Source organism: Haliaeetus albicilla, chromosome 21 (assembly GCF_947461875.1).
Source record: "Haliaeetus albicilla chromosome 21, bHalAlb1.1, whole genome shotgun sequence".
NCBI lineage: Eukaryota > Metazoa > Chordata > Aves > Accipitriformes > Accipitridae > Haliaeetus > Haliaeetus albicilla.
In genome coordinates this window covers 1,155,067-1,179,921 of record NC_091503.1, presented here as the reverse complement: position 1 = coordinate 1,179,921, position 24,855 = coordinate 1,155,067, and the positions used below count along the sequence as shown (strand labels likewise).

The 24,855-nt window shown below is 38.4% G+C and overlaps 1 protein-coding gene across 2 annotated transcripts in view; it reads left to right on the top strand.

The window, feature by feature from the left end:
* SEMA5A (semaphorin 5A) overlaps window positions 1-24,855 on the top strand; it is a 330,300-nt gene that overhangs the window by 128,565 nt on the left and 176,880 nt on the right. For both annotated transcript variants that reach the window (XM_069808839.1, XM_069808840.1), the window contains exon 5: window positions 7,784-7,829. In XM_069808839.1, coding sequence (XP_069664940.1) covers window positions 7,784-7,829 — 46 coding nt within the window. The remainder of the gene's footprint in view (window positions 1-7,783; window positions 7,830-24,855) is intronic.

The following is a 24,855-nucleotide window of genomic DNA, read 5'->3' as shown; positions in this document are numbered from 1 at the left end:
TAAATAACTCTACAGGTTTGCTTCTTGCTGTTGTCTGCTCCCAGCAGGAGAATCTGAGACCTTCTTGTTAATGAGAAGCTCTGAGCACTACATATTGGGAGAATATACAGGCACCAGGAATTAGTGCTATATTCTTTGAACATCCATCAGGGTTTTACTGCTCATTTAACACTTGGTTCAGGGTAATCAATGTCTGTCCTTCCACTGATTGATCTGATCTAATCTAAGGTATGGCTTAATGTTAAAACTAAGAGAAATTATCATCCTACCAGCAGAAAGAGGAAGGTCTTTCTCCCCCTACTGCTTCTCTTTCCTACCTTGCTAATGGGTTCCTAAATATTTTTAAAAGCTAATGCTTTGTACCTCTCCTGCTCATGCCTTGTTCCACCATGCAATTTTTTCCTCCTTTGCACCACCTCTGGTAATAGTCTGGTTGCAGAGTAACACCAGTCAATTCACTAACCCCACAAAAATTACTCGTTTTCTTGTGCTGATTTGAAGTCTTGCCATTTTAATTAGTGGAACTAAAATGATGCATCAGAGGAGAAGCCCTGGAGTTGACTCGGGGTAAGATGAAAAGAGAAATGGCAGGAGTAAATGGAACTTCTTTGGCAGAGAACACTGCTGTTTCAGTGTAAGCCACCTTTAGAAATGACATCAGATGACTGGTGTTCTGAAAGTACCGGTCTGTAGTTGAAGTCATGACTTAATGTATATACAGTTGATCTGTGCTAGCAGTAGTACATGTCCTGCTGCAGAATGTGGCAACTTATGCCTTCTCTGGGTTCCTGGTTAGACTGTGTTCTCATGCCAGTTAGCTGCTCCTTTCTTCTGCAACGACTGTTAGTCCAAACATACAGTTTTTGTCCTACATCACCAGTTTGGTTCTTGCTGAACTGGTGTCTGCCTTTATGGCACTGAAATGCAGGGCAGGGAGCTACCAGCTGGCCAGAGGCTGATAACCATGATACAGAAGAAGTCCTAGGGAGGTACCACTTGGAGCAGCAGTCAGGTCAGTGAAGGACTCTGCCCTGCCTCTGAAACGTCGGTGCCTTGCACCAGTTCCTACGGTGCCCTCGTGGGTGCACTCGTCTTGCGAGAGATGTTAGATAGGCGGGGGGTGTGTGTCTCATCCTCGTTCCAAGAGTACAATCAGAAAATTTAACAATGCAGGGATGCACACCGTGCACGTGACCTTCACCTCTCAAAATTTGATGGGAGCAAGATTGCGTTATGTATAGAGGTGTGTTGACATCATGTGCTTACCTTGGTATGCATCCTGCTTCTGAATTTCCCACGTACAGCGAGCTTCCACTGAAGGGCAGGGCTCTGCTGGAAACCAGCAGCTCTACCAGACCTCTACACAGGAGGAAGATTCAAGGCTGGCTTTGAAAATGTGGGCCATCGAGTTTAGTATCTCCTTCCTTTAAGTACCTTTAGCATTAATATGATCACTTACATAATTCTTGATCATTTTGTTGTTGCAGTTTCTTTTGTTAATAAAACAATAAAATAAAAAAAAGTCTAAACTTTGGCTACCTTAGACTCTTTACCTCCCCCCCCCCCCCCCAAAAAAAAACCCCAACAACTCAAGTAAACTTCATGTGCCAAACTTGATTACTGTAGGAAAAGAGGCCACAAAGGTGTGAACTGTCTAAAATTTCTGTTTATTTAAGCCCATTCCTATTACTGTTTTTTTGGAGGAGATCGTAGCATTTAAATTTAATTTCAAATTAATCTTGGAAAGAAACAGAAGATTAATATATTGAATAATGAAATAGTAACAAGACCACATGGCTGTGGGTGAGTATTGTACAGTGTATGCCATATCTGCCAAAATGTAAAAACTGGGGGCATGTACTGAGATATGTGTTGCAACATTAAAAAGTATTAAAGATTTGGTCAGCAGCAGTTATGAAATACAGGGTTAACGTTTTGGTTGAGGTGGTATTTCAGGATAAAGTTGAACCCAACAACAACTTACTAAATAAATAGCTGACTAAGCCCACAAACTACTCGGGACTAAAGCACGATGTCCAGAAAAGCCTTGGTCTGCATACAGCAGAGGTGCGCAGGTGACAAATATTCCGAGGGCATCTCCAGCTGGTGAACTTGGGTGCTGTGTGTGAGAAGCAGGGGCCAACAGGAGGAGCTGGTAACGTGTGTTGGAGATGACGTGGCGTGGTGGGACTGCAGGAGGAAGGTGAGCTCCAGGGCCGCGGAGATGGGCCACTGGCGCCTTTCTGCTTCTCCTGGAGAAGCCCGTGGCAAGAAATACGTGGAAGTGATGTCTGGCTGTTGTTGGACGTCTGTGCAGGAGGGCTATGTTCTAGGATCTCTAGTCACTGCTGAGACTGGATGTGGAGCCACAGGGAAGTGAATCTAGTAATATTTGCTAATCCTGAGGAGCAACCATCAGAGAAGAAAATCAGATTTTACAGGACCTTTGAGTGGATTAATTTAATTTATAATGGGAATCTTTCCTAATTGACTCCAATAGTGTTTTTCTGTTTGCCACCCTTAGTGTCTCGCTGATCAGCCTATGATCACCTGAGTCTTCCTTTTTGCCCTTTTGAATGTTAATAAAACATGGTTAGTCTTTCATTCCTCAAGACAGCCTGTAATTTTAGAAATTATTAAAAAAGAGCAATAAGATGACCAAAAATCTTATTATTCACTGTAATTTTTAGGTTGAATTAGCATGCCCTGCTAGTCTGAAAATATTTATCTCTGTGTATATGCCGTTTTCACATCTTTATCATTTATCAGTAAGCTACTTAATTTATTATTATCATTTGCTGAGACTTCTATTTCCTGCAAAATGCAGATGGAAAATGACTTAAGGACCATTCTGCTTTTCATTATTGTGATTTGAATGTTTTCTTATAATAGTTCAACCAGACCACTTTGATTAGGTTTCTTTTATTTCCAATGTATCATCTTTAGCTTTTTCACATATTTTTCCTATCGTATCTTAATATTACCAAATGAATTTTCTGCATCATAATTTTTATTTATATTGATTATCTCCTTTCCTCCTATTCTTATTTTTTCTTTTTTTATTTTTTTTTTTATTTCCAATTCCAGATTTTACTACACTGCAGAACTAGAATTGGCTTTTACCCTGAGCTTTCCCATCTTGATCGTGGAATCGTGACTTTTTGCTTAATAGTTGATTCTTACAGTGCTTATACTTTTCATTTTTAGTCTTAATATTTTTTCCTTCCAGTAAATTGAATAACATTTTCTTCTTTCATGTGAAATAGTTTCCTGAAACAAGTGCACAGGAAGGAATCTTTTACTGGTTTATTTCCAGAAGATTTGATAGCATATCTGGTCATGCCTTAATTTACTGAGTTTGCTGTAAGCCCTGTTTATTGATTCAGGCTTTCAATTGCAGATGCATATGGGGGCTTGGGGTGGGGTTTTTTTGCTATTTTATGAGTTTTTCAAAAGCCTAATCTATAGTACGTTTTCCTAAGCTGTATGTGCCACCCTAATGTTCTTCTAATTCATGTCTGTGTTTAATGCAACAGTATTGTTGTTGTGTTCGTGTTTTATAGCTTGCCATTTCACAAAGAAAAGGGTAAAGTGCTGGATTTAACAACCATTACTAACATGCTACACTTTTGAAACTTTATAGGTTTTCAATTGATTTTTTTGACATGGACTTGCTTAGGAACAAACAGAAGATTAGTTTTATACCTTTATCTGTAGTCATACTGGATGTATTTACTGCAACAGATTGAAATACATTGTCACCAAGGAGGTGACTGGAGCACGCTTTCTGTGGTGCTTCATCCAGTTCCTACTGATACCAGTGAAAGTCTTTGCCATTGGGTTTGAGCAGGCTCTTGATTAACAGGTTTTAGTTACCATAGCTCAGCTAGAAAAGTTGTTCAGTGCTGTGAATGGAAAGCAAAATGCTTATTGCCTGCTGGCTATCTGAAGGAAGACAAGTTGTGTTTTCTTCTCATTACAGTGTCCTTATGTTTGCAGATTTATGTAACATATTTGCTTTCCTCATTCATTAAGCACCAAATGGAAACAAATTTACCAATTACCGCCAATGTCAAATCAGTTTAATACCAACATGTAAAGTTGTATTTGTCTTGCTTTTATTACCACAGTATTCGGACAAGAGACAGGCCTACATGCGAAGAGGTCTGTACCTATGCTTCAGAAACGTACTTGGTCATTTTTATTTCTCATCCTTTGTTGCCTTCAAAGCATAAATGCGCTAGAATAAAGCTAAACAGAGGTTGAAAAATGGCAATCCAGGGCATAATCTCAGTAACATATTGAAAAAAGTATTGTCACCTATCTGGTGAGCAGCATCATGGCTCTGCACGTGTCATGAAAATTGGCATTGACTTTTTCTTTGGACTGCCAGATTTATTAATATCATGTTTCCTGTGTGGTTTTTTTACCATCACGCTTGCTTATTTATATTTTTGTAGCTTTTTCTCATACATGTGCTTTCTGAATGAGTTCTCCCATGTTAGAGGTGCATGTCTTAGAATGTTGAACTATTGTGTTTGTATAGGTAAATGTAATCCTGCAAGTTTTACTGAAGTGGGCACATTTAGGTAGGGACAGCTCCGACTGCTCTCCGAGTGCTAGTTTTCCACTTGTCCTGGCATTATTTATGTAGCCACAGTCACTCTGTGCTGTCCATTTGCTCAGTTTACCTCTATGTTGCTAAGGTGTAATGCTTTTACTAAGTCTTGCACGTTGCTTTTCTTCTTATTCCATTTTCTTTCTGCTGGCTTTATAAAGCTGAAAATAATATTTTAATTGGTTATTGGCAGCCAAAGCAAGTTGAAAAATGTACACTAATTAGCTCTGGATCTTGGCTCATTCACATGAATATAGACATGTTAGTGTCCCTTACACTTATAGGGTCAATATTTCTAATTCCACACTGGATATAGTGATGGGTAGAAGTGTTGTGCTCTACTGCATAGGATACAAATCTCATTTTCCAGGAAAAAATCCCACAAAACTTTCAGCCTCTGGGTTTTTTTTGGTTTTTTTTTTTTTTCTTAGGCTGACACTGTGTTTATGTATTCATTAATTTAGATGTTTTACAGTTTGGGACAATAGCTTATGTTTTAATAGGCTGAAATGATGTCAGGATGAAAGTCCGTAAAAAGACATTAATAAGTTGATAATCTGTCTCAAAATGCCACATCAGTGATAAATCTTCAGTAACTATCTTAAGATGAAGAATGCCTAGAGATTGACATGACACTGTGCTAAGTACTGACCCAACAACTAAAACCGTGAGACCAGACTGTCTGCTCAAATGTTCTGCAACACAGACTGCTTTTATTTGTACATGAGGTGGGGCATTTATGTGCCACTCCTGTGAGTCTGATACCACGGAATTAAGAAAACAGTTTATACCTGCTGAGGATGCAGTTCAACTTCTCTGGAAGAGACGAGTTGTTCTGCTTCTCTAAGTGGAAGAAAAGATTTGCAACAGCACTGAAGTTGTAGGTTTCTTTAACTTTGATATCTGGAGTGGAAGAAGCACAATCAATGATGGTTGATGGAAGCTTATGTGCAATGAGATGAGGAGCAGACTGAGTATGTTCCCTGCTGAACATTTCTGAGCAAGACCTTTTGCAGATGTGAAGGTATTTTGTGTCCTTACAGAGAGAGTTTAGATGGGTTGGAAAGACTATAGGCATCGCTTCCTGACGTTTCAGTGAAAGTCTTTCAAGTCAACTTGCATGTACCTTGTGGGTGACGCTTTGTGTAAACGTTGTCCTGCAATGTTTGCTGTGTTTGCCCAGGTCAGGTTTCTTCATGACTCAAACCCAAATATTTTAGTTATTTCTTTGTGGTGATTTATCTGTGCTAATAACAAATATTCTGTCTTTATTTTACTTCCTCATGAATTCTTGCCCTTAAGAGCCTGCTGCCTCTTGTGTTTTGAGTAACTCCCTTTAGCAAAATTCCTAGGAAAGTGACCTGATTCCTGTAAGTCCACAATTTAAGTGGACCATATATGTACCAGAGTCAATAAATAAATACACATAGCTGCACCCCAGAGTCCATAAATAAAGCTGGCTATGATAGTGGTTGTGTTTCTGAGATATATGCTTTGAAAAAGATATTTTTTGTTTTTTAGACACACTTTGGTTTTGTTCCTCCCCCCGCAACCCCTGCAGGCTCATTTAAAAAAATTAATAGAGATGTGAACTACAGGTCCTGACCATCTGTGCCCATTGACAATACCTCATACCTCTTTGGAAAGAATTAGAACTAATATCTCAAAAGATATGGCCTAATTTTAATTTGGATTACACTGTTACCAGTTGCATGGATGTAATATTGCAGATCATTTGTGACTATTGCAAATATTTAAATTTAAATTTTAAATTTACTCATCTCTTTGTTATGAGTTTTTTCTTACTTTATGTGAATTTGTTGAAATCTTAGAAATTGACATTACGGATTTGTTATGAATAAATTAAAATTGAAGTAACTTATATTAATCTTTCAAAATTGTCTTCCTTTTAATTTTTATCTAGAAAACATAATTACTCTGTAGTGGCATTGGAAAATCAGAATTGCTTTAAATAAGGTAAAAATTAGGCAGAAGATGATTAAAGAATATATATGTGAAAATGTAGTAAAAAAAAAAAACACATAATGAAAAGAAGAAAAAGAGGTGTGAGAAGACACTGAGAAAGAAAGAAAAAAAAAAATTGGGCAAGAGGAATATGGGCATGGAGCGAGGAAGAGCCTTACTGCAGACCTAGCATGAAAGCGAATCTGCACTAGAGCAGGATGTGCTGAAACCAGGTCAAAGACGGTCTGGTATTTGCTCTTTTTTATGAGGGTCACGGACTGATACCATGATTGCTGCCAACAGGGCTGGTTTATCAGAAGAGGTGTAACGAGGCAGCTGCTTTAACTAGATGGGCAGAGTACGTGGGAGGAGTGGTGACCGCGTGCAGGTATCGCACCAGTACCTGCTGAAGGAGGCGGTTCTGGTCCGCGGGGCACGCTCACCTTGCTGAGTGTCCGAACCCAGCGTTTCCCCAGGTTTCAAGCAGTGCCTTTGCATCTCCTCCCAAGTTCTGTAGGTGCAGTGATACCGCTGTAGAGAAAAAGTGGAGTGAGAAATGCTTCTGTAAGAAGAGCATGGGCTTTTGAAAAATGTGCTCGGTTTGTGTGTAGCTCCTGCTGTATGTGGAGAAAAATCCTTGGGTTTCAAAGAAATTAGACCTGGTGTCAGGACTTCAATCAGAATTGTGAAAACTCTGTGGCTTCTACAGACACTCCATCGTACTGGGCCCCTTTGCTTCAAACTTTACATATCTGTGGCTGAGCTAATTGCGTAAGGTTCCCATCATTGTGGAGAGAAATGGGCAGCTTTAACCTGCCTGTCCTCGTCTTCTCATTTAGACATCTAACACTGGTCACGCGAATCTGCCAAAGTACTGAGCGTTTCTTCTCATTGATTCTAAAGGAAGACTGGAGCAATGACTCAGATGTACATGTATGCAGTATAAATATCTACTTTATTCATATGCAGCCAGTCCTTCAAGATGAAGATCAGTTTTAGAAATTGCCTTAGTCTTTAGCCCAAAAGGCTGTGTGTTAAGACAGTCCCTGAAAGAATCGAGTCCTGACTACCAGTCACTTTTAAATTTTTTCCTGTCTTTTATATTCATTAATTATGTTTTTATTTAAACACTAGTAACTTTTTTTTTTACTTAAACACTAATAACAATTAATTTTTATCTACTATTTTTTTTAACCCCAGAAACTACCTCTTCAGGTTGCAGCTTGAGGATCTCTCTCTAATACAGGTATGTTTTGTATTTGTTTTCTTAGTTCCTCTGCATGATGTAGGTAAGCAGATGTTTTAAAGCAGTTAATCAACATATTCATAAGCTTCATAACTACAGATGAGTGTGCATCTGTTTTTGTCCTCTTTGTGGCCCCATATTATATAAGTCATATTATCCATTTTAATTCCAGATTAGCCTTTGTCCCAGGCCATACAGACCTGATGCTACCTTCCTCTGCTGTCATTTTGTTAGAATGAATCTATAAAAAATGGAGGCTGGGAAGGAGGATCATGTTCTCTTATAAAAATGTTTCAATTTATGATTGTGCAGCTTCTGTATTCAAAATTTATTGTTATTATAGAGAAAAGATTTTTTTTATAATGATAAATACAAAATTTCATTTATACTTGCTAAAGTTAATTTAGGCAAATGAAACGGCAAATTTTCAAGGAAGAAATATAGTGTGAACACAGGTATCAAAGTCTCAGTTTTGTATATAAGGCAGCTATCTACTGTTTAAAACTTGTTAAGACCTCGGAAGGTGAAACAAAGCCTTCTAGAGGCAGTTAGGCTTCATAGAAAGGTAAGTGAGAATCCCTGATCAACTTATTTTGCCCTGAACTTCATCTGACTTCCATATACCAGCAAACTCATCTTCCCTCAGTCTTCTGAGTGGTGTTCTTTGCTTAGGTTTTGTTGGTTTTCTCTTTTGTTATTTTTAACCTTGGCATCATTTCTAACCTTCATTATTCTCCTGTTCTTGGCTCTAAGAGGTGTTTTAGTAAATTTAATTGAGTTGGATAACTTGCTAAGGTGAAGAAATAGAAAATCACAATGAAATAGAAATGTATGTTTTTTCATAATCTTTTTATTTTTGCAATTTAAAATTAACTAGCTTTAGATTCAGTACTGTGCCTATTATTTCATTAAGTAATGCTATACAGTAGAATACGGAAAAGTAAAATGCATTCAGATAAGGCTGTCCTTGTGATTTGTAGAACACCTTGTGTATGCTTTAATTAGGCTTGCAGACTTCCCTTACCTTCCAAGACTATTAGAAACAAGATCTGAAGTTGGCTTATAATTAACCAAAATGGCAGTATTGATAAATATTCAATTTCGTTGCTAGTGCTTAAGGCTGTGACTCACCAGGCACTTTTAATATCCAGAATTCAGACTGTACTTTCACCTTATGTGACGTACTCAATATCCTGGCAAATAATTTCAGTTAAATCCTGAATGAAGGTTCTTGTTGAGAGGCTGCACTCGGAGGTCTCTGATGGTGCTGTTGTAGTTTATGCTGCTAATTCACAGATTGAAGTTCACAGCTTTCCTCTGTTAGGATAGGTATCAGTAGGCTGAAATTACTAACGAGGGAGAAATCTGTAGTTTACAGAGGTTTATAATTGTGCTGACTGACTTGAACAAAGACCCACCCCAATCAGCAAAAAAAAAAAAAAAAAAAAAAAGACGGAAATCATGTTGTTGATGTGATACAAGGTTACTAGGTTTTGGGCTTATGAATGTGCAGAAGCCTTTAAACAGTCTTCTCAAGTTGACTTTTGGTAAAGTTTCTTATTCCATCTTCAATGCTGTAGCACCACTGGTTTGCCTCTGTATCTTCAAACCTTCTTCCACAACCCTTTAGGGAGACTGTATTTCTAAATCAAACCAAAGTATGTAATTTTTTTTTCTTTCACCAGCATATCTTTACTACCCCTACTCCAAGTATTCAGTTTTCCCCTTATTTTCAGATCGACTGTTATGACTCCTTCCTGTTTGTCCTTCACAGATCTTCTCTTCCTCTTCTTCCCCTCTGCTTCCCTTCTGGTTCTGTTAGAGTGCCTCAGGACACCCCTTATCCGAAATATGTGTTTCCTTGGATATGCCAGTTATGGCAGCTCCAAATCAGCTGTGAGGTGGCTGGAGCCTTTGTTTTGATGCAAGTAAGCCAGGATGTAAGGTGAATTGTTTAGGACTGTCAAAACTCATTACACAACACACTCAGGTCATCTTGTACTCTGTTATGAAAGTACCAAGTTAGTCACTGATCTTGTAGTCATAAAAGTAGGTTTGGGAGAGTTCTCAAGAGGCCATTTAGTCCCTCCAGGTACCCCGGGGCAGGGGCAGGGGTCAGTGCTGCTCTCCCTACTGGTGGTTACTTGTCTGAGCTCTTCTTCCAAGTCTTCAGCCATAATAAAGATGCATGGCTTTTCTCAGCCTTTGTTGGGAAATGTTAAGACACGAAGAGAGTCTCTGTCTCACGCTGGAAAGTGTGAAAGCTTTAGTAATGAAAGAAACAGTAACCATTCCTGTGGAAACCTGGAATTCAAACTTACAAGCTACCAACCTGAAACCCACTTAGAGCCAAGAGTGTATTTACCAAATGATTCACTGAGATTTACAGACCTTTCAGATAAGTTTTGTTGGAACGACAGAATCCTAGCTGCAATCCCAGTCATCCCAACGTGTTTTATAGGATTACCTCAGGTGTAATCGAAGTAAACTTTGACTTCTGAAACTTTAGGGCATGTGATGTCTCTCTCATTCACATGGGGTGAAAGAAATATTTTGAATAGGATTAGTGGATATAAAGTTTACCACGTTAGCAATTAAAAATTACAGTATTTTGAAGTTCCAGATCTTTCAAACCTGAAACTCTATTATGGTTGAGAGAGGTAGGAATAAAAATGAGAAGCAAAGTAAAAGTTATATGAAATCCTTGCAAAACAGAATGATGGAATTTCACATGAGAAATAAAGCATAATGTGGTTTAACTCATTAATACTGTATGTGCTAGTTAGCATTTGTTTGCTGAGTGACTGAACACTTTGGCGCTTTATGTACAGACAGAAGAACTTTTCTTTTAGCATTTTTTTTCTTCACACAGTTGTCATAATAATAATGATGTAAAAACCAGGTTTAATTCTTCTACTTATGTTTCTCACTTTGATTTCTTTGTATGAACCAGCCTTTGTAAAAACATGCAGATGTTTCACAAGCTAATAAACTGTTTTCTGGTCTGGAAGAAAAAGTCACACGGTGAAGTGCTAGCTGGAAGAAGCTTTCAGTGTAGTACAATAACAATACCAAAGGGCTAGAAACAAGACAACCTATACACCTCTTGTTTAATTATTTTAGAAAATTGCTCAAGCTCTATCTTTGCTATTGTGTGTCTAAAGGAGGAGGAAAATTGCTGACTTTTCCTCATGCACAGCAGATCCTTCCAGCATGGAAGCAAGGTTGATTCGTAACAATTTGCATCTTCCTTTTCTACAGTTTTCAGTTAGACTTTTATAACCGTTTATTTTCTTTACATTGATGCTTTGATTTCTTTAGTTTGATTCATCAGTTTAATCTTTCTTCTAGTACTTTTCTATCTGGAAAATAAAGGGAATGCCTAAAACTTTATCTTGACCATTGATGCACTTCAGTTATTTTTGTGTAAACAAGTTTCCTCATCTGTCATGCTTAAGTGTCTGTTGGAATGTGTCATTAGTTTGTCCACACGCTGCTATTATGAAGATGAAAGGCTTCCTGTTCCATGTAACAAACTGGAACAGTAAGGATCATTTAGTCATAGCAAAAGCATCTTTGCAAATCTTTTGTTTACAGCTTTCTGTAGATTTTTGAAAAGACAGACATTTTATAAATTATTATTTGGGAATATTATCAGACATTGCAGTAGTATCAGGTATTGTTTTGTAATAGGAAAGCAAAAAAGAATAAAGTAAAATAATGATTGCTTGTTTGCAAACTTGTGCAAAAATTACTTCGGGCCAAAATATGTGTATGCCCTGTTTTCTACAAGTGTATGCCTGGAAAACAGTTTTGAAACCTTCCTTTAAAAAAAAAACAAACAACAAACCAGACAGCCATTTGAAATGCATGTTCTTACAAAAGAAATGCATAACAGAGATTCATGTACTAAAAGTGTACTGTTTCCATCAGTTTAATGAAAGTTAATCCCTTGTAAAAGTGAGGGTTAGAGTGCTACTAGATTGCATCAGACGGGATGTGTATCTAAACGTGAGCTAGGACTATGCAGTGAGACATCGTTGCCCATTGTGGGTACGTCAGAGTTGTCATCCCACATGTCATGGTTCTGTGCTCTGTACTTTACAGGAAAAGCCTGTTGTTTGAGTAAGCAAGTTTCATATGATAGTGTCTGTAGCAAACCAGTATTTGGTGTGTCTCAGCAATTTCCTTTGTGTAGCAGAATAAAGAAGAATAAAACAAGTGAAAGCCTTTTAAGCTCTTGCCGGAGAAGCCTAAGAGTCAAATTGTTCAAAGCTGCCCGTTGGAACAATGCGTGCACAGCGATTACGGATTAGGAAAGCAGCACTCATTGGGCTGTGGTTGTAGAAGGACAAATATTTTATAACTCTTGCTACAGCAATAGTAGGCTCACAGACATAGAAGGCCTGACTCTGCATGATTTTGTTTTGTGAGTTTTGCTTTGCTATTGCTCGCCTCAAGTAATAGTAGAATAATCCATAAAAGCATTGGCCAAGATGAAAGCTGGATTTCCTGAAAACTCTTTGATATTCCTTAAAATACAAAAGCAGAAATCTAAATAGTAGTGTTGAAGTGAATAGATTTGTTTTCAAAAATATTTTTTAAAAAAGATGATATCTAGCCAATGTCAGGATTAATAGTGGGGCTTTGACATCATGTAGAGGATGGCTCTAACAAGTGTCTGTTTTTCACCTTTTTTTTCCTTTTTTTGTTTTTTTTCAAATTCTTTGGAAAGAGAGCTTCTAAATTCAAACATTTGTTTGTGTCTACCTACATGACAAGTTTGCTGATGTATCTGTAAAGAGTGAAAAGCTCAAACATGCTGGCTTATAAAAGTGTTTATGCCACAAATGCCATAAATATTTTTACAAGCCAGCATGTATCAGCTTTTCACAAACCTCATAGAATGTATGCATCTTTTCTTCATCCGTAAGACGAACTTCTTTACAAACTCACGTTCTTAAGGCATCTACAGGACACATGCTTGAGTTTGCCTTTCTCATCTGAATCTTCCATCTATGAAGCCTATTCTCAGTTTGAGATGCCCAGAAGGTTGAATACGATCCTATTCCACCTGCTCCTGTAGTTACATAATTGTCCAGAGATTTTATTCTCACGCTGAATCTGCACATCTTTCAGTTAGAAATACACAAACCTCAAAGTCCATTTTTAAAGGTGATTTTAGCCCCTAGTTTACCACAAGATTCAAATTAAATTCTTTATGCAGGCGAAGAAGGTTGGAGGTTCTTTTTCATGTGTTCTATTCAAATCTAAATTCTGGAATCTTGATTATTGGGAGGTTTATATGTAGATATAGATGTGTGTGTATACACACACACACACACCCCCTTTAATGAGGGATTCAAGGAATTAAAGGCAAAATTGGATCTATGAATTGTACGAATTGTCCAGAAAAGGGGCTACTTTGGAGAATGAATTTTACCAGAGGGAACTCTTGCTGGTGTTTACGTGTGTCAGGAGTATCTGAAATACCTGTTACATATGATAGTTCACTTCTATAGGAGTCATTAATGGCTAGCTGGTAGGCTAAATAATGACTTGTGTAAATTGTAATATACTTTGAATATATACTTTGTGTTTTTCTAGTTTAAACAAAGAGGGACTCTGACTTAATGATTGAGGTTTTTTTACCAATAAATTCATATGTATAACTTGAAAGACTTTTATAAATTTTTACCTTAATTGTAATACAGAATATGATTTTTTAACAACACTATATATTTTTTAAAGGAATCCAATATTTACCAGGATTGTAATCCTATTTTGAAAATAGCGATTGCTTGTTATTATTATAAACTGAAATCATATCATGTTTTTGTGAGAGGCTTTCATAACCTTAGTTTGTCTTTTTGGCTAAGCTGGTATTTGGCCCAATCTAGAGAGAATGGTGTTCCAATAAAGGTGCAAATCACTTAGACTCTCCTTACGGTTCATTTTTGGGACAGTGCCCCAGGGTTCCCTTTGCTGTGAACAAAATGAAAGCTTGTAAGAAGTCATCATGTAGAATCAAAACTCTAATCTATGCTGATATTAAAAATTTCAGTTATAATCAACAACTTCAGAGATAAAGGTAAGGAAACGAAACTTTAATCTTTTAATTGCCTTGATTTTTTGAGTTGCCAAATAAATAGAACCCATTAAAAGGCAGCTTAATGTTTTTTTCTAAAACTTTCATCCACTGTATTTCAGTCCTTTTATTTTTTGCGTTGTATGTTACTTACAGTCACTAGTTGTGTAATAGATGTCTGATTTGTGAAATACATGAAAGAAACCTAATGAATCATAATTTTATTTTGGGGTGAAGCTGCCTGTGCAGAAAAGGAGACGCGAGAAGAACTGTCTCTGATTTCACACTTGAAGGCATAAGGGAACTAACCTAGGGTTGTCCTTAACTTGTGACAGCGGTAGGTTGGCAATATTGAAATGTAAAGCAGAGTGAGATTTAACATTCTATTTGGGTGCCTAAGGGGGGAAACAAACAAACAAAACAAATGGAAAAAACCCCTTCTGTTGGGTTCTCCTGTGCCTGGAATCTACTGAAGGGTGAGGAGGATAGAGAATATTCTTCCCTGTTACAGGTGTTTTTTCCCCTTCTTTATGTGAAGGAGCATCAGCCACCAAAACATCACTTCTGCTTGAGCCCTTCACATTTATGTCTGGGACGTGTGAATGAAAAATGGATAAGCAGAGTGGATAAGTTCCATGCTGTTCCATGACAGCTTGGAAGCAGAGGGAGCAGCTAGTGCTCATAAAACTTTTCCAAAGGAGACTGAGGTGAGCAAGTTGCAGAGTGACTGAAAGATGATAGAGCAAACTTCTGCCTGGGTGCTAGGGATGAGCAAAACTTGAAGGAGGTATTTGAACTGTTACCTTTGTATAAGGTGGTGCTGAGAGCAGAGTTTAAAAAAAGAAAAGGCAAAGCGCGGTACATCTGTGTACCACAATGCCACTTATATACAATACCTCTTCCTCTTGTTGATACCTTTCTGATGGCAGACTGTCGGATTTTATTATACAACAAGTCCACAAATAATTAAATTAGAGAATTGAGAATTTAAAGAAGAGTTAAGAAGTATTTATGAAGCCAGAGCTAGTCCTTTGTGGCAGGTAGAGATGGACTTGGTGGCTGCTTTAAGTCCATTCCAGTTCTCTTTTCTGTGATACCATTAGTATTTTCATTATGTTTACTGCTTGCAGAACAATAATGTGTGACCAAACTTATAACTTGATTGAAGCCAGAAAAGGATGAATTCAACTAGCAGTGCATAATTTCACATATGTCTAACCTTTACCCAAATGATGTCTTCTACATGCAGCTGAAAGGGGCTTCCTCAAGCTAGATAAAACATGTTAGATCACACAAATCCTGATCTTCACTCTATACTGTATTTGTGGGGGGAATCAATTACCAGCAGACAGTGCTCCATTTCTGTTGAAAAAAATTTTGCTACTGAAACAGCTGGTGTTCATAGATTCACCTACATACTAACACAGAAGATGGCTACTATTCTGAAACCATCTTTGGTCGTATTTGGCCAAGAACTGAACATTCTGAGTATTCTTTCCATGCCTGGGATTTTTCACCTGCATAGGTGTAGTTACATACATTATGTTTGTTTGAGGGTTTTTTGTGTGTGATGTTCTGAGTTCATATGCAGACCCCCATTACAAAACTACATAGAGGGCATATGAGGTGGCCAGTTGGATGTATGACTCCTCTTCTGCTCATCTCTGCTTGTTATTCATTTACACTTGGCTTCTACATAATTGGAAAGTTTTCCTCTCCAGAATCTGTAATTGACTACCCTTCAGTAGAGTTGAAATTTGTCACGTACATTTAGAAAGAGTCTAAGTGAAGCGAAAGAATATTGGCAAATTGGCAGGGCTTTGCTACTGCTCTGGCTTTTCAGTATGTGTTAGTATTTTGGGAGATGGAGGAAAAGGGAAGAAAAAGAAAGCCAGGCAGAGACGTTATCATTTTTCATTTATTTGCTGTATCTGTCATTGTTTTGTGCCAGTACTGAAATACAAGTGCAAGTGCAGTTCTAGACAAATGAGTCTGAACACATCCATTTAGCTAGAGAAGCCTAGCTTTTTTATTTCTATTTTTTCTTTCTTACCTCTGCTTGTTAGGCTGCATCTGTTGTGTGTTTACCATAATTTTCTGTTCCGGTTTCACAGTAAAGAAGAAAAATAGGTACTAAATTTTTTCACTTCCACTGGAGTAAAGCCCCTCTTTTCTTTAGATATTAAACATTTGTGTTTTGTTTCTACAATAAAGGGGAAGCCTGGATCATCTGAATATATGATATGAGTGCATTTGTTCTCATGAAAAACAGAGGTGATATCAAAAGGTATGTGCGTACATTTTACAGCAGATATTTATGAAACAGCTGATGTGGATTTTATAGCGGTATAATTTAGCCCTTCATGTTAATTTTTCCTGGTATGTATGGTGGTCAATCAGGCTGCATTACATGCATTAAAAGTAATTGTGGAAACGTCTCTTCCTAAGAAGGCAGCACTCATGTTTAAATTTTCACAAACATGAGTATACCGATACAGCTCCACAAGCTGAATGGCCAAGTAGCATCTGTCCGAAAATAAATCAGACCAGAAAGGCTGGTCCTTTCTAAATATCTGGACTGTATAGGACCATGGCATACTTCAGCTAATTCTGGACTAAAGCAGTGTTCTGTGACAACAGGGCAATACTTGTGGAGGCACATGGGCTCTCCGTTGAGAATCAGCCTCTTTCTGTGTAGGCTTTATACTGAAAAGCTGCAGGAATGTTAGCAGACTGTGCAGAAAATGAAAGCAGAAAATACTAATATGTAGTCTGAAAGCAGATTGTCTTCATTCTTATATTGTCTTGCCCAGGTGGAGGGTCTGCCATAAGCAGTTGCTGATGGAGAGTTTCAGCTCTTTGGCACCTAGATGCTGCAGTGCTGAACAATTTAGAAAAGAGGTGGAATATGCAGTATGCTTTGAAAGAGATTATATCTGTAGTACAGTATCTGCAAACATGATTATTGATTTTTGCTTACAGTCACTGATATGGAACTTCATTGTCTGTTCTGGCCTGTAACAACTAATTTGAGTTCAGCCACAGTTTGTGACCCATGCATATTCAAAGAGTAGGCTTAAAGACTCATCTTCTCAGTCACAGGGAGGACTGTGTTTTCCTGTACTGCAGAGGTCCGTTCAACAGTTCTTCTAGGCTAATGGACATAGATGCTTTGGGGTAATTCTACATATAGGAGGTGAGTTCAGCTTACACCTCTATGTTAGTGGTCGTCAGTACCTAGCATAAGGGCACTGCGTGGTCCGTAGTGTCTCTTGCCATTGCTTGTTGACCCATGAAATTTAAAAAAAACCCCAATATTTCAACTGAGATAAAAGAAAATGGTGGAGCAGCCTCGTGTCTCCTCGCCACTAGGCAGAAAAATTTAAGATACACATCTCAACACTGAGCTCTAAGGAGCCTTTGACACAGTGCTGTTAAAGGATGCACCCAGCTGCTGAACTATAGGAGGAACTGGCTGTTTCCATAAGGCAAAAAGTTCTGCTCCGCTTCATCCCTAGGGAAGAGATGGGAAATTTTTCAAGGTCAGGAAACTAGTTTTTTGCTATTGCGATTAAGGGAGATCATTCTGAAATACCTAAGGAAACAAAGCAGCCATACTGAGGGTGAGAAACATGGACACTTGTTGCTATAACCTAAGGAAAAGGAAAGATCTGAGGAGCCTGCAACCAGAATGCTGGTGGGTGAGAAGCCCATGCAGGGGCGCAGGAGAGGGGGGGTCCTGCTCTCCTAAATGGTTCAGGGCACAAAGGGAGGGTCCGTGCCGCTTCCAGCGGGTTACTTGCCAGGTCAACGCTACCAAGCCCCATGTAAGATGTGGGTTGTTGCTCCTAAATGTTTGAAAGAGACACAGCTTAGTCATGGCACAGGAAGCTAGTCCTTGTCTGAATTGGGAATAGATGACTGAAGTTGTTTGGAGTTTTATTCTGATAGCCTTATCCAATCTTTTGGGACACCTTTTGCCTTCATTTTTCCTATCCTTATTTTTCTACTGCCTTTTCCCTCCCCTGTTTTTAGTAGTCATTCTCTTCTCTTTTGGCATGTATTGCTTTACCCATCCCAGATGGTACCACAATATGATGCTTCTGTTGTCGAGTCTGGGAGCAATAAATCACGTCAAAATATGGAAATCAATTTATTTATTAAAATTGAAAATTAGATGTGCTTTGAAATATCTGGTGTTAGACATATATATGAGGCTTCCGTATAAAATTTTTGGTTCAGCTGTTATTTTGGATTTATTCGAAGACAGGCAAACTGAAAGCATGATTTATTTAAGTAATATACCAATGTCATAAACAGCTATGTTATTTCTCTTAATTTCTTTATGGGTAAGACTATGGCCTTTAAAGGGCAATTTGATATAATGAGCCTTTGGGAATTACACTTGTTCTGTGGGGTCTAGACCTGCCTGCCCCATTGCAGTATTTTGAGGTGTCTGCCCTCAGAATGGAACTTGGAGTCCAAGGTTAGGTGCTTAGGCTCTCTCCCTGGTGCATGGGGCTAGCTATACACCCAACCACCAGCTCTACTGACATCTGAGTTCTGGGCTATCTGATCCCACTGAGGAAGAATGCCGAGAGCACAGGGAAGCATAAATGCCACCCCTTTTTTTGAGTTAGGCATCTGCATGGAATTTGACAACAGGGATTTTTTTCTACATCACCCATATGCAGCAGGCTTCCCTTGTGAGTAAATGGCATCTAAAACGTACGTTAGGCTCTTTCTATCATGGTTTCTAAACTGAAATGCCAGTACGAAGTTGAAGACTGTGTGGCCACTATTGTGCATTCTTAAGCCAGGCTTCATTGCTGACAATGTGGGTTGGTCTATCACAGAATTAACCTTGTTATAGGTTTATTTGCTCTATGTTTCTCCCCCCCCCCCCCCCCAGTTTAATACTAGCTTCTCTAGTCAGTACTTCTGGATTTCACACTTGCTCTAGTGCCTGGAAAACTATTTATTTTCTTCTCCAAATCTGTAAAATAATTCTATGATGTGATGGTGCTTGGTATACTGATTTTCCAAACAAATGGACAAAATACCAAAAGAAAAAGAACAGATCATTACAAAGTTATGGGAAACGAGAAACTGTAGGGTCTGTACTTGGTCCTGTTCATATATCTTGAGATATTTATGGTAATTTAGCTTGATATAAGTAATGACAACAATATGGTTCAAAGAAAATGAATTAATACAAAAGGAGTTTGGTTAGACGTTAATATTTATACCTGCAGTTGTGTATATATTCAATTTTGAAAATTACTTCACTGATGAAAACATATTAATCTTTTTCCCAGGGTATAGCTACCATTGTAGCAATCAGAAATAGTAAGCCCCAAAACTGTTTGTGCTTTGGTTTAGGTTTTAAATTGACTGATTCTGTTAGGTTTATTAAAAGGCAAATGAAAGACCTGAGAAAATCTCAGAATTCCATATTTATGTGGGTACCTAGAGTAAAGCAACGTTATGGAAATCAATTCTAGGAATAATCTGTAACTGGGACAGAAGCAAAACAAATTTCTGTTAATTATTAGTTAAATAACAACTTCATTGTTACATTGACTACTTTTATGTGGTACATGATTCAGTTACTTAATGCTTTAGTCTCTAAATGAAACCTAAGGTGAATATGATTTCAGAATTTCAAAATCACCATGGAGATAAATTGAGTTGTTAGTAAATATTTCTCATTGGGAAAAAAAAAATAAGTTGAGTCACTGTTTTGGATAAAATACAAATTTATGTTATATTTTTATGACTTTCAGAGCTTTTAAATTGAGTATTTTGAATTAAATGCTGTGTCTGGTACGTGCACTTCACATAGGTTTCTGTTAATTACATTTAAATATGAATGAGAGAATTCATTCATTCTGAAGCCACATTCAGTGGAAAATGCGGTAGCTGCACAGTATTTGTACGTGCCATTGTTTTTAGGATATCTGTCAGTGGAAGTCCTGCCTGTAAGGGTTATAACCTTCGGCCCATAAGATCTGAGTCTTTGCCTAGATATTTTGACGGTTCTGGGCGATGGTTCTGTGCCTCGTCACGTTCATCTCAGGGAGCGGAAATGATGAATGGTCAAACTGGTCCTTACTCTTTCCCCTGCCCTGTTACTATGAGGTGAAAACCTGGTGAGAGGAGAGACTGTGTGGGAAGCGGAACTATGGAAGCTCATCTTCATGAATGTTCAGACTTTTGCACACATTTTAATTTCCATTGATGAGATGAAAGCTTCCTCAGTGAAACTCTTTCTGACTCCTAGATGCATGGTTATTTTTGTTTTACCAGTAGAATTTTACATATTGGTTTGTCTGAATATGTGGGCAATTAACAAAAAAGGGAAAAAAATTTTCTGAATTAAGTTTTATACTGTCAAACACACACAAAACCTTTTGCAGTGGCATTTTTTCTTACTTTAATTAGGCTAGGATTTATTAATGAAGCTTTTATAATATGTCAGGACAGGTCTGAAGAAAAAGTAATGCTCTAAGTTCATAGAAGATCAAAAATATGTCATCGTATATTTATGAAGACTGCTCTAGGCATGATTCCACAGTCTTTTCTCGCATGGCTGTCAGTAGTGTTACTTGTAGAATATTGTGCTACTCAGCATGAGAAAATAAAGCTGAATTAGTTGTACTCAACAAAACCCTGCATATGCATTGACAAATAAAAGCTGAGTGGAGAATTTCACACGCTAATGTGTATGTAGACAAAATCCTCCGTAAGTTGACTTTATTTTTTACATGATGTGGTCCGTACTGATGAACAGGAAGCGAAGCAAAGGCATCAGGAGACCTGCACAAATGCACAAGTTGCTCCCAGCTAAAAACTCCAGCATGAAAAGGAAGCATGCAAGTGGTGGAGGGCTAGGTGACCCAGGAGGAATATAGAGGCGCTGTCCAAGCAGGCTGGGGTGGGATGAAGAAATCCAAGGTACCCGTGTAGTTGAATCTGGTGAGGGATGGGAAGAGCAACAAGAACATTATTTTTAAAGAAATGAATCAGGTAAGAACCAACTGCTGCCATGTTTCTCTTTAAGTTATATTCAGATTATATATTCTTTTAATACTACAGCTATCCAGTAAAGGAGGCTGAGAAGGAAAGTGGAAACTTGGGAACTGACGGATGAAAAATCATGTCCAAATACTCTACAAAAGCCAGCTTGCTGTATAAACCAAGAATATTATTTCATTAAAATTTTGCAGTTTCATTGATTTTTCTTCTCCACACCCAGCTATGTCACATGAAAAAAAAGAGCTGCTTTCATTTTTAATTGGAGAGGAAAAAAAAAAAGTCAAGTCATTCTTATTTCTATAAAATTACATATAAAACTTATGAAGTTATTCATTGTACAGTTGCATTTTAATGTAGGTGCACACTATCATAAGGGAATAAGGAATGATAAATCTACCCAGGCAAATGTTGAACAAATACTTGTGTTGTCATCACCAAATTTGCCAAAACTTCATTAACATCTGTGATCAAATAATGGGTAACATGATGACAAGCTGGTTTCTAAAAGGTACATTCTCACTGGGACCTGCAAGCTTCAGAGACAAACAACTGGACAGGATGGAACAGAGGAAAAGAATTAATTACTATGAATGAATCCCACCAGACTGAGGCACTGTAAACGCATTTTAGAGTTGATGCGACGTACAAAACTCATGGACAGTGTGGTGCTATGGAAGGCCTGTCCTTGCTAATCACCCTTGTGTAGCGGGAAACAAAATGCATCTTTTAGCCCGAGAACACAGCATTCTAGGGCAAAAGCACCTTGCAGATGGAGTCAGGGAGATCACAGAAGGGAAAGTTCACTGTTTACCGCAAGAAGTAAAAATGTGTTATTTGTTTTTATCTGTGAAGAAGTAGTAATATTTACTAGACTTTTCCAGAACAGCAGGTATATGTGCAGTACAGAACATAACAGATAGGATCTTGGAGTCCTTGCTTGGAGAACCAGCCATGCATAAACTCCCTGCTGCTTCCAAATAGCCAGCTAAAGGAAAAGTACCAGAAAGCTGGGGGTAACTTTTTCCAAAAAATGCACAGATTGAATCTGGTTTATGTAGCAAATCAGAATCAAATAGATGAAAGAGCTTTCATCAGCGTAGCCCAGAAAATGGAGTTCTGGAAGATAAAATCTGAGGAGAAAAGAGGATTAAAGCTAGTAGTTTCTTCAAGAAGAACATCTGGTCTGGCTGAATACATTGCATGGAAAGCAGCCCTTTAAAAATGGCCACAAAATGGCCACAACACTGGAGTATCCCTGGAAGCCAGCCAACATGAAAAAATGCGAGAGACAAAACCCACCCGATCACTATGGCAGAGAAGACTCATAAAGTGCCGGAGCAGGCTGGAGGCAGTGTAAGTGTACGCTGAGCAGACTGAAGGAGAAAGGCTAACGCTGTGTTTACCAGGCTGATATGCATATTTTGCAGCCAAAATTCTTACAGAACAGGTGGTTGAGACTCTCCAGATGCACATCTCTACAAAGATCTGCAAATGGCTGTGCAGATCCTGAGTGCAGTCATTCAAGTTTCCTGGCTGCAACATAGTCTGCCGAGAGCTGAAAAAAGCCCAGGGATTGTCTGAAGTTATTTACAACTCCTAAACCTGCAGTCAGGGCGGCACGTTGTACCTTGCATCTGGGATGACAGAGCCCAACACGATCGCTGTTACCTGTAGCTGGCCTCTCAAATGATACAAGACTGTTGCAGACAGTGAAATCGAGTTCTTAAATAAAAATACCTTTAGTACCAAAAGTAGGAAAGGGAAAACTGAAACAAAGAGCATCTGAATTAAGTGATTCCTAAATTGCTCCTCCTGTAGGAAAACCACTGTGGATTTTGTCACGTATAATGGGCTTACAAGCTTGTGAGCCGTACTGTGCTTTTCTTCTGCAGGGCAGGATGTAGCAGACATGTATCAAACCCCATTTTTGGAAGCGTTGAATCCTTCTACATTGGAACCTATTTTGGGGCCATAACCCCAAAGCAAAATGTAACTAAAATAAAATGAAGTTAAATTAATTGGAAGACTGCACTGTATCAAACAGTCTTATTCCCAGAAATACCCATGATTCTGAGATAAAGCAGGATAGAGATGGCCAGGGAAAATATATAATGGATTAGAATACTAGAAGAGCTTAACTACTTTTCTATCTCATTCAGAGGTAGTTTGTCATGTCCCTGATAAACATTTTTGATTGTCTATGTGAAGTGGAACATCTTAAAGAGGCAAGAGAGAGCTGGAAAGTGAAATAGAGTTAATAGTCTTAACAGCTAACATACTGCCTTTGAGTGCAAGAGACTGGCTCGTGTCTGTCTTTGTCATCTGATTCACAGCATGGATTTGGACCTGTCTCTTCTGTAGCTTAATTGAGTTTCCTAAACAGTAGGATTCAGAAAACTCTCTGGTTTTTCTTATTTTGTAGATACTTAATTCAAGCTCCAAGAAGCTTTTCTAGTAAAGTTGTAGTGAAACTTGGAAAAGGTTTTGGGAACAGTGGTGATGGGTGGATTTTTTTTCTGCGTGTGTCAAATCAAGACTTTCCACAGGCATCTTTGTTACTATTGTTGGAAAAGTCCTGGCCAGATTTAACGTATTTGTGTGGTATAAGATTACGGCTTTAGGGGAGAGGAAGCCTGCAGGACTTCTCAGATGTGCCAGGGTCATGCTTCTGGGGCCACAGGCCAGCGTGCTGTTAGTGCTGGCTAGTGTTGGTTATGACATAGCTGAAGTTTTGTAACTTTTCATTTAGTTATGTCTATTATGAATGATTGATAGATGAATGCGTGGGTGGATTTGGATAATCTGCTCTGCTACCCTCACAGTAGAGTGTAGACCTTGCTAGAAGCACTGCAGTGGTTGTGCACATACGTGGCATACCAGAGGTGCATTAATCTGGCTAGTGCCTGGATTGATGGCAGCGTTAGCTGTAGAAGCATGGACTTCTGTACGGTCTGTGCACCAGACTTCCTAATATCATGGGACTGGAGTAGCAGATGTTTGCGTTAATTGAAGCATGTTGAGATATCCTTTATCTCACCTGCCTGTGGTATAGACATTGCTTTAAAATGCCTGTGGAACAGACAGTGTGATTACTGTGTGGAAGTTTATAAATACTGTAATTACTGATTCTGATGTTAATGCACTGTTATGATAGCTATGGGAATATTGGTTGAGTCCCTTTTCCTGATGGAATTTGTTTTCCCTCCTGTTTTGTTTTCAGAAGAGGAGGACAAAGGCAAATTCTGCAATACAGGCTTCAAAGCAGTCAGTCCATATTTGGTATAAGTTACATCAAAAAAAGGAGTATCTAAATCTACTTTTTCTCGTCTTGAAAGTAAATAGACTGTTACAGGTTCCTATAGCAAGTTTTAGAGAAGTGGATCGAGGTTTTTTTGTATTTGTCATCTGCTCGATTAGCAGAGACCTCTGTGACATGCCTGAGACCATGAAGAGTGTTTAATTCTTCAGGATAGTGGAAAACAAGGCCCTCACAGGGGGAATGTTTGGTTTCTCATATAAATTCTGCTACTGTTGCTGTCATTGCTACTAGGACAATTGGACTGCAAAAATAAGCTTCTCCTTGAAGAAATGACTTGGACAGTGGCAATGTGCACCATGTATGCATTATGCAGTGCAACCACTCTGCAAAGTTCTTGTAAAGATAAGCAAACAAAAATGCCACCCCTACAGACTCTATCTAGGATGTATTCTTCCCTTCCCGTGCCTTATTGCTAGCACCAATAGTGTATCAGGTTGAATTGTATGCTTGGTAATACTCAGAGAATCCTTCAAATAGCTTGTAAAAATGAGCTGACTGATTGGAAATCTGATGACTAATCCTGTTGGTAGACAAAGAGAAAGCAGAGCTGAGGTTGCTCCTTCATGGTGGTGTCAACTCTG